The 14,394-nt window shown below is 44.3% G+C and overlaps 3 protein-coding genes across 5 annotated transcripts in view; 1 reads left to right on the top strand and 2 right to left on the bottom strand.

Moving 5' to 3' along the window:
* The window catches only part of LOC125975185 (CUB and sushi domain-containing protein 3), a 48,304-nt gene extending 45,425 nt beyond the window's left edge, over positions 1-2,879 (top strand). For all 3 annotated transcript variants that reach the window (XM_049730403.2, XM_049730402.2, XM_049730401.2), the window contains 3 exons: positions 48-135; positions 320-461; positions 719-2,879. In XM_049730403.2, coding sequence (XP_049586360.1) covers positions 48-135; positions 320-461; positions 719-893 — 405 coding nt within the window. In that variant the 3' untranslated portion in view covers positions 894-2,879. The remainder of the gene's footprint in view (positions 1-47; positions 136-319; positions 462-718) is intronic.
* Positions 2,880-3,297: 418 nt separating this feature from the next.
* On the bottom strand, positions 3,298-6,999 carry eomesb (eomesodermin homolog b). Its single transcript, XM_049730487.1, has 6 exons — positions 6,521-6,999; positions 6,269-6,423; positions 6,068-6,189; positions 4,850-5,008; positions 4,639-4,700; positions 3,298-4,411 (listed from the first exon to the last, which is right to left on the bottom strand). Exons 1-6 carry the CDS (start codon positions 6,997-6,999, stop codon positions 3,700-3,702), a joined length of 1,689 nt encoding a protein of 562 aa, XP_049586444.1. The 3' UTR covers positions 3,298-3,699.
* A 5,141-nt stretch (positions 7,000-12,140) lies between these two features.
* Positions 12,141-14,311, bottom strand: cmc1 (C-x(9)-C motif containing 1). Its single transcript, XM_049730416.1, has 4 exons — positions 14,151-14,311; positions 13,758-13,850; positions 12,812-12,902; positions 12,141-12,659 (listed from the first exon to the last, which is right to left on the bottom strand). Exons 1-4 carry the CDS (start codon positions 14,167-14,169, stop codon positions 12,539-12,541), a joined length of 324 nt encoding a protein of 107 aa, XP_049586373.1. The 5' UTR covers positions 14,170-14,311; the 3' UTR covers positions 12,141-12,538.
* Between the last annotated feature and the right edge of the window lie 83 nt (positions 14,312-14,394).

Genomic DNA, 14,394 nt, shown 5'->3' with positions numbered 1-14,394 from the left:
GCAAGCGTAAAGAGTGCGTGTCTTTGTTTGTGCCTCTAATTTGACAGGTTTCAGCTGAGCCCGAGGGCAGCAGCTTTGTGTACCAAGGCTTCATACAGGGTAAAGACTATGGACAGTTTGGCCTTCAGAGACTCGGTACGTCTTTGCAAATATGCGTGAGAATAGTTTTGACGGAAAAACACTCAATTGTCTGAAAGCTATCAAACGGTTCCTTTGCGCGACACGCTATTGCAACCTCATGTTTCTATTGCAACCTCATGTTTCTATTGCAACCTTGTGTTTCTATTGCAACCTCATGTTTCTATTGCCCATTTGCCAGGTTTGAATGTGAGAGAGAATTTTACGTTCAGCAGCCCTGAAGTCAACACATCCACCAAGAGCAGTTCTGTTGCCGTCGCCATCCTCGTGCCTTTCTTTGCTCTCATCTTAGCTGGACTGGCCTTTTACGTCTACAAGCAAAGGTACTATGTGTGCCATCCATTTTTCTTGCAAGATTTAAAGCAATAAGACGTAGTCAGCTTCTTGAAAGCAATCATGTGCAATAGTGGTCAACGTGTTATCGAGTGCGATCTCATCTATCTGTTAGTTAGCGGTGCACGGTGCGGCGCTCCTTTCAACAGTAATTACTGCTGATCCTTCCTCGTCTAGCTAGTGCAGCAAGCAAGCTAATTGGGTGGGAAGGCTAATCGGGACGCTTTTTCTCAACTCTCTACCGCAGGAAAACGGACAAAGCGCAGTACACGGGATGCTCCGTGCACGAGAACAACAACGGACAGGCCACGTTTGAGAATCCCATGTACAACAGCAGCGCAAAAGGCGCTGCCGCCGCCGCCGTCGAGGGGAAGGTGGTCCGCTTCGACCCCAGTCTCAACACCATCTGCACCATGGTTTGATCTGCTCGCCAGCTCGCCCCCCCCGAAGGACTTTATAGTATCTTGCTTTTATTTTTCTGGTTGAGCTGCTCAGACATACAAAGCACACACACACACACACTTTCACCAATACTGAGCTCGCTCACTCCCTTGCCATTTGCAGTGGCAGGCAGGGAAGAGACGGAAATGCCTCATGGCCGCCTTATACTAAGTTGGTGACAAAGAGGGGCTAGCTACACTCTGTGAGTGTTGAGACAAGAGCTTCTGGTCTCATGGTTTTGTGTCATTTAGTCACTGTGGTGCCAAATGTTCAATTCTCTTTTCACGTCCACATCAGGACATGTTTTGTGGGAGTCCCCACGTTTTCAATTTGGTTTGAAACCTTTTTTTTTTTTTTTTTTCCCTCCACGTTGTGGGGAGATCTCTCTCTCCAAATACAATGCACTCATCTTTCTCCAGCTGTTTGGCCTGTTGAAGTTGTTGGTACTAGGTACCTCGTCCTGTCAAAATAGATGGGCCTCAAGTGCAGTGGGAAAGCTTTTGCTTTGACTGTGCAGTATTTTCAGATAATTTTCCTCGATGTTTATGACGTTCCATTAATGAAACGTCTCGAGTGCTGATGACTCGTCCTCATACTGTAGGGCTGATCTTTTGACTGCGTTGGTCATATTAGTATGTACAGCTATATTGAAATGATCCAAAGTCATTTATTTCCACCATTTGTATCACTGTGGACGAAAGCCCACCTGAACAGGCGGCGGCGGCGCACATCAACAGTCTCAAACGGCGCACATCAACAGTCTCAAACGGCGCACATCAACAGTCTCAAACAGGAAGCTTTTTGTCTCATTTTTACAGGGTCTATATACCAGCGGCAAGCCTGTTAAGCATGCGTGCTGAGCAACCTTTCGCATTGAATCGTTCATCAACAGCCAATTCTAGGTTGAGTTAAGATGAGCGCTTTCTCTTTCCTTATTTCTTTTTCGACAACTTATCAGTACTGAGCAGTGTTTTGCGGGAAGTTGTGCCTCATGGCGCACGCACACTCTGCGGGCTTATGTTGTTTCTCTCTTTGCAACTTCCTAGCTTAAAGGGGTCAGGGGCCAGCTCCAGCCCCCGTGTCATTTGATGTGTCAACATTCATGAGCCTTACCAAAAGCTGCATCAAAATTCCAGTGTTTTTGCTTTGTTGTTATTTTTGCCGTGCAAGCTGTTCCAGTCGCAAACGCAGCACGGCCGCAGCTTCAATGGTGCTTTTTAACGTGTTCACATTTCCTGCCCCACTCAGCACCTTTACCGAGCGTCTTTGTCGGACCCACGAAAATGCTCGACGAGTCCAAGGCTTTGATCCGGTTCATTGATCAGCTGCTGCCAACAATTAATTGTACGATCAACACGCGCCATGGGTACGTTTTCCATCCGTTTTCTTTGACCCTTTCTACACCATCGCAGTGCCTTCAATAGTGTATAGCCACCCACGCGTACGTTTTCATTGGACGCATTCGTCGACATCCTCTGTGCTGTGTAATAAAAGGCTGAGCTTCTGCTCTGCGCGACATTCGTGTTTCAACCGCATGTTTGTTCAGAGGTGATCAGTACTTTGTACCTCTGTCATTGCTGTTCTATTTTGTACATTGATACCGTTTTGATACGCGATGGAATTCTTTGGTCTTGTATTATCAATATGTAATATATTTTGCAAAGCGCATATTTCTTAAGGTTGAGGACTTGCATCTGATGAAAGCAGAGGACAAATAGGTTCAGATCTTCAAACATGACCATACTCGAGTGACATGTTTGAGAGGATAGGAATCCTGTTGTGTGTACATACATATACAGATGTTTTGTAAAGATATATATTTTTTATTCAGACAAAGCATTTGTAACTTATTGAAAATGTGTCAAATTCACATGTAAATGTCATGCAATATTACGACATGTTTTGTATCGTTTTTCCTCCCGCAGCAATGCATAAAGCCCTAATTTATATATAAAATATAAACTCAAGTTCATCGTTGCTCTTTTCTTGTGTCATTACAGACGTCAGATGATGTCTGTTACTACCCTCATTGCAATCGAAGTGCTGAGAGAGAACGAAATGTTTGATTATTTAACTCCAGTTGTCCATCTGTGTGAGGTTGACATTGTGTTATACTTTAAAAATATCGGCCTGCACGAGAATAGAAAGCGTTCTGCACGTTATCACGTAAAGGTAATGTCATCAGGTAGCCAGCAGAGGGAGCCATTGGATCTTTTTGTATTTCCAACGACAGCCTACCTGCAACGCTGACCACATACATGTCCCAATAAGCGACACATTTCTCAAAAAGTCTACCGTCCGTACGTGCCATCCATCAGCTGTCTCTCTGGACAGCTTGACAGGTGAGATCAGACAGGAGTCTGATATTTGAGCAGCGTACAACCCTTTTTGGACGAAAGCTTTTTAATATCAAATACAGTGAGTGACGTCAAGGTTTACACTGCACGACATGTTTGTCACATTTGACACTGCACGCATTTTAGACTGGATTTCAGTCGAGAATAAACAGGAACGCACAACGCAGAGGTAAATTCAGTCATGTATTGATTCTAGAATTCACGTTGTTAAATACTTCAAATGCAACCTATTGCAAAGTCATATTTGTAACTTATTGAAAATGTGTGGGCTATTTAAATAATGCACGTGACTATGTGTGGTTTCATACTTTTGATGAGAACTGGCATATTTCATTTGTCATCAGACAACACGTATCATAGCAGACAAATGAAGTGTAAGTAAAAAATAAAATAATAATAATAATACAACATACACCACGCCACAATACGCTTAACCTGTGTAAAACGAATAGTAAGCGGCCATCGCTTTGGACGAGTGCGCGTCCTTGCTAAAGGAGCCGGCGGAAACGCACGCCGCGTCGTCACATTTCATGCCCTTGGTGCTCAAATGCCTTTGCTTGCTGCAAGCTGGCGCATAAGAATCGCTCTTGTCGAGCGGAAGACAAGACGGCTGTGTGTCTGCCCAGGAGCCGGCACCGGTCGGCTCATTCTCCAAGTGTGGCTTCGCCTTCTCAGAGTGTGCATCGGTGAGACCGGGCCTCGGCGACCAGGGCAGACTCGGAGTCATCGCTCCCCGGGGGGCCCACGCGTTTGGCATGTCATGGCTGAACGGAGAGTCTGGGAAGTAGCTCAGCCCGTGGTGGTGGGACGCCGCCGCCGGCGGCACGGTAAGCGATTTCATAGCGTAAGGGAGGAGGGAACTGGAGTAGTCGCCCTCGTACTTGTGGCCGCTCGTCCCGTGTTGCACGGGGGTAACAAACCATCGCTGAGAGGCTCCGTCTTCGGCCGAGAGAAGGCCGTTGCTTTGAGGCACGGCTCGCTCGCCGCCGTCGTACAATCGGCTCGGTGGAAAGTTGTTGACAAAGTGGTGGTCCCCTAAGAGGGGTTGCACGTTGTAACGGGCACCGGGGACAATTTGGTGAGCGCGAGGCGAGTCCGTCGGGGAAGGGGTGAGGCGCTCGTTGTCTGAGGCTGTATACATCCTGAAAAAAAAAAATCAAGTGCTCATCAATATGCGGCAGAGGACAGACAGACAGGCAGGCAGGCAGGCAGGCAGGCAGGCGATTGTTAAAAACAAAACAAACAAACAAAAAAAAAAAAACCCGCATGGGGAAAAAAAATCATCAAAAGATGCCAAATAATATGGTGGGAAAATATGCTTCTATTTTTGGACCATATTTGGCAACAGAAAATCCAAATCAATACTCACGAATCATAATTATCTCTGAATCCTTTGGCAAAAGGGTTGTGGTCAATTTTCAGCTGTGTAATCTACAGATAAAGTAGGACAGAATGAATGGGAGGAATGACAGTAGGTCGTGAGTGTATCATCTTGCGGGAAACGATACATTATGCCCAAGGACTTATCCAGATAAACAATTGAAACACGCGGCTTTGTTTGGCGACGTTTCCTTGCTCACGTCAGTGTTCTGGTAAGCAGTGACGGCTATGAATTGGGTCTCTGGGAATACGAAGGTCTGAGTCTTTGCATCAACGTCGATATCCTCCACACCGTTCTCGGTCACCTCCACGATGTGAAGCCTGGGCTGATACTTGTGTAAGGACAGCAGGACGATCATCTGCAGACGACAACAATTGCTACGTATTCTTTCTCTTACTACAGTTAACAAAATACCGAATTGCTCGTGTCTTTATGGTGCAAAACAACAACAACAACAACAACTGCTTTTGTAGTCAAATTTGAATGAGATTTTATTTCAATGAAATATTGTCGTCATTTTAAAAGGCAACATTTTCCAGGATACGGCACTGCGCAAGAGCTCAGTTAATTAAATGTTTTGTTTTATGTGTGTAAAAGTCACGAGTTATACTTATTCCATTTCAATGCGACTGGAATCAATTGAGTATCATGCTATGAGGCCATCGACTGCATTTGACATGTTGCAGGCAAACGTTGGCAAAACGGACACATATACATTTATATATGTGGCTATTCATACACATAAATACTGTTCGAGGCAATTTATTCGAAAGTGAATTTGATTTGTTGTTGTCGTTGTTCTGGACGTTCGACGAGGTTACTATGGTTACGGGTGATTGCGTATTAAAGACGCCCCGGAAGGGTAGGCAGGGGGCGGGATACTTTTGGACCTTGTCCGAGCACATGGCCACGCTGTGTTCAAGTGGATTTGCTTTCATACTTGGAAGCTTCTTAGGCTTGCTTTTTGGAACACTGTCTGATGCTAGTGATCTGCCTTCTCGGCACATCTTTGGACCGAGTGAACTGAAACGACAACGAGCTGTCAAAACTACGACGCGCAAGGAGCAGCGCGAGGGAGGCGGTGTTGTGGACAGGACTCAACAAGCCAAGGCGGTCCCAAGTGAAAAAGAAAAGAAAAGAAAAGAGGAAAAAGGCTGTGGCCCGTGAGTACACCGAAACCATAACGGAAATGCATGGAGTGAAAAAACCTCAAGTTGCCCGCACCAGCAAGTGGTTTCATTTCAACAAATGTTGCCGCTATAAATACAAACGCCTCATTGCTGCGACCCTGCTATTTTTTCACGAATCTATTTCTATTCTCTCTTTGATTGATTTAATGACAAAAGTGAATATACGTAGTTCCAAAAGAATCTCTCTCTCTAGCTACAAAAGACATTGCATTTGCATAGTGACTTACCTGCGATATGCTTTGAGTTGATCCTTTGTTGTTGGTGAGTTTCAATTTGCTGAAGGAGGTTTCCTGTCTCATCCAGTGGGCCCCAGTGTTGGGAGATTCTGGGTGCATGTACAATTTGTTCCCTGTGAAATGATCGGATCCGACGTCACGTACATACGTCTCCAATGATGGTAGTATTTGTGGCGTGGGAGCGAGCAGTACCTTGGCTGCTGCTGTCCGCTTTGCCACAGGTGACCCACTTGCCGCCTTGAAATCTCCAGTGGTTTGGATCGGCCAGTGCCACCTCCACAAAGACGTTGTAGTGCGCCGTCAGGCTTAGACCCGCCATGTTAAAGCTCAGAAACGGGAACATTCGCCTGCCAAAAAAAATGTCCAAAAAGTCTTTTCAAGCGGCAGGCTTTATGAATCAGAACCAGAATCGGTTTCAGTACATTTCTACATGCGTCCTCTGACCTGCCCTGCTTGGTGATGATCATTTCGGTCTGGTGTCGGTGAAACTTGAGCCACAGAGGCTGCTTGCACAGATACACGTGGGCCCTGGCGCCCGCCCCGTCCAGAGCCGGGCCCGAACCGCTGTACGGCGGGTACAGGCTCTGGCCGGGACTCTGGCCCATCTGGTAGGTCGGGCTGAAGTGACTGCGCAGAGCCGCGCTCGGGGGGTATCCCAAGTGGAGAGATGTCGGGTATCTGGCTGTGCCGGACGGGGCGGCGTAGATGCTCCCGCCGGGGCTGTACGTAATGAAGGAGCGAGTCGTGGTGGAATCTGTGCTGGCTTTGGGCGGACCGCAGTAGCGTTGCGGGCCAAAGCCGGCCTCCGCGTACCCGCTGCCAGAGGCCGCCGCCGCCGCCGCTGTCTCTTTGCCTCCTGAAAGCGGAGACTTGCACCTCTCTTCCACCGAGCCTTTGGAGGAAAATGACTCTGTCTTGAGCATGTTGAATCGCCTCCCTGATTACCAGACGGAACTATTGGAGGCGGAGGGGGGGGGGGGCTTCTTCCCCAGCAGTTCAACCTTAAAAGAGAAAAACAAAAAGGTGGGGTCTGTCTGTTTCATCAAAATGAAATTGAATGAAATCTATCCATTTGAATATGAGCTACTATACTACATATATGGTATCAAATGATGCGAGCGACTCAATCCATTTGTTGCATTTTTCTTCCAGTTTGTATGAAGTCACCAGCGCATCGCCTTCTTTTTCCCAGACACATCATGAAAACCTGTTTGGGTGAACAACTGTGCTAAGGATTTGTGCAAATTCCGTCCAACAATTACTCTCACAACTTGTGCGACTATACACTATAAAAGAATACGTTTATAAAGCCAACAATTTCTTCTGGATGTTTTCTTGTTTCTTCCCTCTTAACCTTTTTTTTTTTTTTTTGATCACGTACCCCCCTCAGAAATATTTTTTTCCAGCCAGGTACCTCCTAACTAGCACAAAGCCTTTTACAATGAAAATAAGACTACATAGTGTGTTGTGCCATCAGTGTTTTTTTTTTTTTTTTTTGGGACTCTGTTTGTAGTGAGTGGGATCTGCGGAACTATTTGAAAATGAAAAATGTTCAAACATAAGAAAACAATAAGAATAATAATGATATCATTATTCTAAAAATGTATCATTATGATAAAGATTTGTACACATGTAACATTAGTGTCCTCTTTGGGATGGTTGTTCTCGTTTCAAATATAAAGAATTAAATTCATTTGAAATAAAAGCAGAAATTTGTAAAAAAAAAAAAAATCTGTTCAGTAATTAAAAAGAAGACTTGACAACAATATCTTGCAAGTGTCAACAATTACAATATGGCACTGCTGCACTCAACTAAAACTGAGCATTTTCAATTCTGAAGACACCGACTGGGCTTGTGATTCACTAAAGATTTTTGTTCTTCTTGGTGGCAGGGAGGAAATTGGTGCGATCAAGCTCTTTTTGTTTGTTTGTTTGTTTGGGTGCTACTTTTCAAATCTATTTTCAAATCTCACGTAGCCCTCGAAGTACCTTCACGTACCCCTATGAGAGCCCCTGCTGGAATTGTGTACTGCCGCCGCAAATCCCCAAATTATTCATTCAATTAATGATTTTTGATTCGTTCATTTTCTGATGCCATTCTAGGTGGCTCCCAAGGGGATTGCCTGATGTGAAAAAGGAAAATAGGCAATTATTTTTCCGTTTGAAGAAACCTGTGATGTTCCATCGACCAGACAGCCGTACCGTACGTGGAAGAAAACCTACATCGATCGGTCTGTCTTGTCAAATATTTTTAAACAAACACAAACAAACAAACAAACAAGCAAACGTCAAGTTTTGCAAAGAAAAAACAAAAAATGTAAGTTATATTCCACGTGTTTTGAAATGATGAAATTGATGACCAATGTGTGAAATAATATCAATCGATACAAAAGTAAAATAAGGAAACTTACCTAGAGATGTTTTCCACCTGTCCTGTTAGCACATCAGCAAATGAGAATAAATGCTATTAAATAGAATGGTTCAATAGAGTTCACGGTCTTTGACATTAAATTGTGTTGGACGGGATCAGCGGCTCTGTCATTGTGGTCCCGGCTCCCATGGAAGCAGCCCATTATCAGCGCTTCTGTGGGGAGGGGCGAGGAGAGAGGAGAGAGGAGAGAGGAGAGAGGAGAGAGGAGAGAGGAGAGAGGAGAGAGGAGAGAGGAGAGAGGAGAGAGGAGAGAGGAGAGAGGAGAGAGGAGAGGAGAGGAGAGGAGAGGAGAGGAGAGGAGAGGAGAGGAGAGGAGAGGAGAGGAGAGGAGAGGAGAGGAGAGGAGAGGAGAGGAGAGGAGAGGAGAGGAGAGGAGAGGAGAGGAGAATCATCTGCATCACATTGAGGCTCGCTCGGTCGCTACTACTACTTCTCATCCATTCTTATCAGAGACATTAATGAGACTTTCACTATGTTTTAAGATGTCATTTAATAGGGAATTTTGCTCTTTTACAATACTTTTTCAATGAAATGTATTCAATTGATGTCATGTACCAATGAAGAAAAACACAACATTTCTTTTAGTGATACACGTACCGTCAACAAGAGTAACTGAATGCAAAAACGGGGTCATTTTTTATTTTAGAAAATGTCATAACCGACTCCTGGAAAAGTTCAACTAAATCCTAATACAATTTGCCTGGCAAAATGATGCTTTACTCTTCATAGTAGAATGTTGATGGTACGGCTAAATAAAATACATCTGGGACATAGTGTAGATAAGTAAGAAGACCGAAAGAAAATCACTTGTGTGGACATTATAGTATTGTGTGGGTCATGTTTGGGCAGCTTTAAAGTCAAAGCTACGCCGAATTTGAAATTCACTAATATAATAATGATGATTTTTGCCAAGCCTGATGTGGGTGCAAAATTTGAAGTGTTTTTTTTTTGTTTGGTTTTTTTCTGTTTAAATCCTCAAATATAGCGTTTCCTTCTTCGCTGGGCAAAAACTCTCACTGGTATGTGATCTGTTTGGTGTCTTTTCTCATCGGCAGGCAAGTCCATCAGCGTACTGTGCCCCCCCCCCCTCCCCCTTATCGGAAAATATGCTGACTGTGGTATCACATTGTGATTAACATTTGAACAATGAACCCCTGACATTCCACAGACAGCAAAGAGAAGCAAACTCCACTGACATGGCCTAAGCTTCATTAGATTCATTGATAGATTTATTGTTTTCCACAGTTGTAATCACTTCCCCTGAGGTAATTTGTGAGATGTTTACGGTTCAGATGTATTGTATTAGCCTTGAAGTTAATTAATCTGCTTTGCGTAGAAGTTCTGGAATTGCCGTCTGAATTGATAAGTGCTTGAAAGTCTCATTGAACTCAAATCGGTTCTTGTTGCGACAAAAGATCAAACCTCAATAGGACAATTCCATTTTTTTTTTTTTTACCTAATGAAACGCTCAATTTTCATTTCTCGTCATTAGAATGCAAATACATCCAATTTGTTTTCAAATATGTAACAGCTGTTTTTGACAGTGTAAAAGTCTACTATCAGGGTTGTAGTTTACGGCTGCATTCTGAGAACTTTGTTTTTGGTTACCTTGCTGCACTCCTCAAACGGTCAAAATATAAGGAAGAGGCATACTGCAACTGAAGTTCTGTGCCGTACCATTCCCAGGCAGGTCCGGTCCTGGTATTTTTCTGTGAGCGACTTGAGGAGGGTGGTTGTCTCTATCATGTTGAGTTTCTTCAGCAGGTGCAGGTGTGCCTTGACATAGGAGATACTGGCATATTCCTCCCTCGAGATACTGGCATATTCCTTCCTCCCTCTTACGCTGCCCCCACAATGCGGCAGACGAGTCCAATTGTCGAGTTCCATTATTTTAGTCCTACTGCGGTCATGCGGGTCATATTGTCAGAGGACAGGCGTGGCGTGGAATGGCAATGGTGGAGAATGACACAGGGGCCTCGTAATGCTCGTCTTCAAAAGGCCTCGTTTGCCACTGTTGATGGAAAGAATTGCTTTAGCGAGGTAATAAGTCACTTCCTTCTTTCCACCCGTGTTAAATGACTGTGACTGTGGGCTGCGTTAGCTTGGAGGTAGCCATTAAACAAATTCGTCACGTTGCCATATAACAACGGCGTCCGAGGAAAGGCCAAACCAAATCCACATTGTAGATGCGGACTTTCTTTTCGGAACCAACTTTCTTTGGCGGTGGCCTTCCGCCGTGGCTTACCGCGGGAGTCCGAGTGTCACGTGCGGCGTGCTGCCGTACGTGGCAAGCAGCTCCAAGCCGCCATCAAGCTAAAGCGTAGAGAATGGGAACCAGCTTTCGGCTTTATCAAACCGTCAACAAATTCAAGTCCTCAATGATTTAATAGTCAGATTCATTCAATTAGGCCCTGAAATGGTTGAGAGTGAAGTCGGAGACGTAAGTCGTCATCCAAAAATAGTATTCAAGTGAAGCACGCATATAAAGAAGACACAAATGGATCTCTTGAACAGTGCTTTTGTACATTTGAAACCCACAAATGTCATTGTACACAGGTATGGCCACACACAAATGCCTTATTACTGCCATGATGTTGTAAAAAAAAAAAAAAAATCTCTTTTTATCCAGTAAAAGGAAATAACGATCTTGTGCTTTTCCTTCACTAGTCGTTTTTTTTTCGTCATGATGGAAAGTCTTTATGTCCATTTCTTCGGCCTTTTATTCATTTGTAGTAATTATAGAAGGGAAGGTAAAAAATGTCTTCCTCCCCTTCTTTTCTTTCCTCCCTCATACGGAGCTTTTTCTCGCTCGTGCGCCTTTAGAAGAGCTTTCAGCTCGCTGCATTCTTATTAGAGCCGTATCTGAAAGGCTCCCACAGCATGTGGTGTCCGCTATACGGATGCTTTTTTGTCGGCATTAACGACCCAAGGATAGCTTTTCAACAGGTACAAACTTTTCCTTTTGGATAATTAACTGCACTCAGACAATCGTGCGAGCAGACGCCGAGAGAGGATGAGATTTGGGAGAAAAAGCTGGGGGTAGGGAAACTTGAAAAGACAAGATGTTCTCTTTGGCTTCTATACGCAACTCCTTCCTATTCAAAATTCCCTCTTCATCAGGACGAGCATCAAACGAGGGGCGAAAGCTGCGTCATTGTCGCATGGTCAAAGGTCTGCTGGCTTAATGAATGGGAGAAACAAGAAGAGTGCAACGCTGTGCTTTTTCACTCCCGCCGCCACAAAAGTCCTCGGATGCCTGCCTGCCTGCCTGCCCGGCTGCCTGCCTGCCAGGTGAAGAAGACCTCCTTCACTAATGCTGCCTCATCTTGCTGAAGGGGGCAGAGGGGAAAAGTAATTTTCTTTCCTCGGCGAGCAATTCTTTTGGTGGGCTGCTGCCTCTTTTTCTGCTATACTTTTATAAAGCTTCTAATTATGTGGGCCAGAGCCCTCAAGTGACAACCAATGGGGTCTTTATACCCTTCTCCTGTACTCTCCGCTTTCTAATATTTGCTTTTTCACATATGCAATGCGAGCGCCCCACGCAAGTCCTGTCGCGAGAAATTCTTTGTCAATTGGACCGTATGTTCTCTGTCGCTATAAACTAGTGCTGTCCGGCAATTTGAAATGAAATCATCAAAGGAATCACATTTTAATGACGAGTATGGAATGATTGGTCTCCTCTTTGATTGACAGTGAACTATGATTGGTCCAAGCTTTTCAGTCCGTTGTTCTGAACTGGCGCTCATCATCGTGGCCTTCTCCTTCTCGGTTCCTCTTGTCGTCGTCGTCTTCTCCCTTCGACCGCGAACATGCGTTGCCACCCCTAGTAGTCATTTCAACTTACTTTCGCTTTGAACAATAACATAAGAATAAATCTGAACATTTTGAGAAATTTAATTACAAGACAATCAAATCTCAGTAGTTATTTTTTTTCTATGTAAGTTGGAAACGTGGTGGTGGTGGTGGTGGGGCAGGGGGGCAAACGTCTTGTCACGGTTACATGCTTGGGGGGGGCAAATGTGTTGTCACGGTTACATGCTTGTTGGGAGCTTTTGCCGTCTGTTCTTTGCAGGGATCCCCGTCCGCTCAAACTCCATTTTCTCCTGGATGTATTCCTGCTTACACGTCTGAAAAAAGTCAGGGTCTTTGTAGCTGGTGAGAGACAAAAGTTGCAACACATCATATATTCATGACAATGTCATAGTTCTTATGAACAAGTGAAAGAAAGTCCTTTGCATTGAAAGTGTAAATGTGCAAAATGACACCATACAACATAAGCACAGTTTGAACTGTTAAGTACTCACTGGCGTGTCAGACAGTCTTTCAAGGCAGCGTTCTCCTCTCGACACTTGAACACCATGAAGAAGCCGGAATCTTTGCAACAGTGGTTGAAAGCTGGACAGAAGAAAACATGTCTGAGTGGGGCATAAGAGGGAAAGAGCCCTTTAACCCCAAATGTCACAGGTATATGGGCCTTTTTTTTTTATACTCAGGCAGTGGATCTTTTCTAGATGCATTGGAAAAGTAACATCTGAAGATATGAAGACAGTTTTGTGCGATTTCATCTTAACATCTGGTAAGAAAGCACGTGGTCCTCACAATAGCGCTGACGGCATCCTCCCTTCTCATCATACACACACATACACACACTCACTAAGCTTTTTGATCAACAAGACTCAAGCATAAAATTTGGTTTGAATTGAACAAAAATGACATTGCACACAACATCTGCAGACTGCAACTCAAAGCATACTTGCTTTCAATTGGAATAAAAGGATGACTCTTATTCGATTTGGTATGCAGCATACCACATGAAGGAAAATGCAACTTTTGACCAGGGTGAAAAAAGACAAATCTATATCCTCTCTAAACAAGCAACATTATAAATACATTCATCAGTGAAATCAGTCTGGTTATTACAGTGGCACTTTCATCAGGACGCATCTAGGAAACCAAAGCAATTTAGAAGAGCAGGAGAGTGCGACTAATCTCATCAATCTAATCAACCGGTGCCTCTCCCGCATCCCATGATACAAGGATTGCCTATGCTCAGCGACTTTACGCCAGTGAAACGTACAAGGTAGTCTGTTTCTGAAACAATACTTGGCTCACCAACACACGCTGTCAGTGCGTGTGTGTATACGTGTGTGTGTGTGTATGTATGTATATGTGTATACACGCGCACACACACGGATTGAGACGTCAACACGTATACCCACGCATGCACGCGTGAGTGTATACAACACACACCTTCGACCCTGTCAGAGCAGCGCTCCTTGGCTTTCTCTCTCATCATTTTGGGAATGAGCACATCTGTCTCCACATGTCTTAAGTGGATCTCCTCTGAAACAGGCCCAAAAAAAAATATATAAAAAAAAAATACATTGGCTTCTGTTACTAACGAGATTTAGTTGCAGTTCGTATTGTTTAAATATTAGATCATTCGCACTTTGCACGAACTGCATTCCACAGACCGCTCCATTAAGTTGAAATATGAAGTACCATTTTAATACGGGTTGGTTATCCTGCTTTAAGTAATCAACTACACGGACGCTACTATTTGCTGGTAGTAAATAGCGGCATAAACGCTTGGTAAACATCGTGCGAATAATGTAACGTATAAAATAGCCAAAAAACGACTACCTGTTTTTGTTGCCTCCATTAATGTAGTACGCTCATAAGATTACAAAACTCTACCAATGTGACCTGTCCTCACGACACTTGCTGTGTCCAAATTCACAGGCTGCGTCCTCCGAAGATCGTTTTTACGACCGGATTTTTGGCAACGTGACGTCATTTCCGAAGCGACCCGACGGCCCTCACGTGACACACAAAAGCAGCCTTTAAACTGGCTTTCGTTTCCATGGCGACGGTCTCGTTTCTTGAT

This window comes from Syngnathus scovelli, chromosome 9 (assembly GCF_024217435.2).
Source record: "Syngnathus scovelli strain Florida chromosome 9, RoL_Ssco_1.2, whole genome shotgun sequence".
NCBI lineage: Eukaryota > Metazoa > Chordata > Actinopteri > Syngnathiformes > Syngnathidae > Syngnathus > Syngnathus scovelli.
Note: the sequence above shows the minus strand (reverse complement) of the source record. Positions and strands in the feature narration are given on the sequence as shown.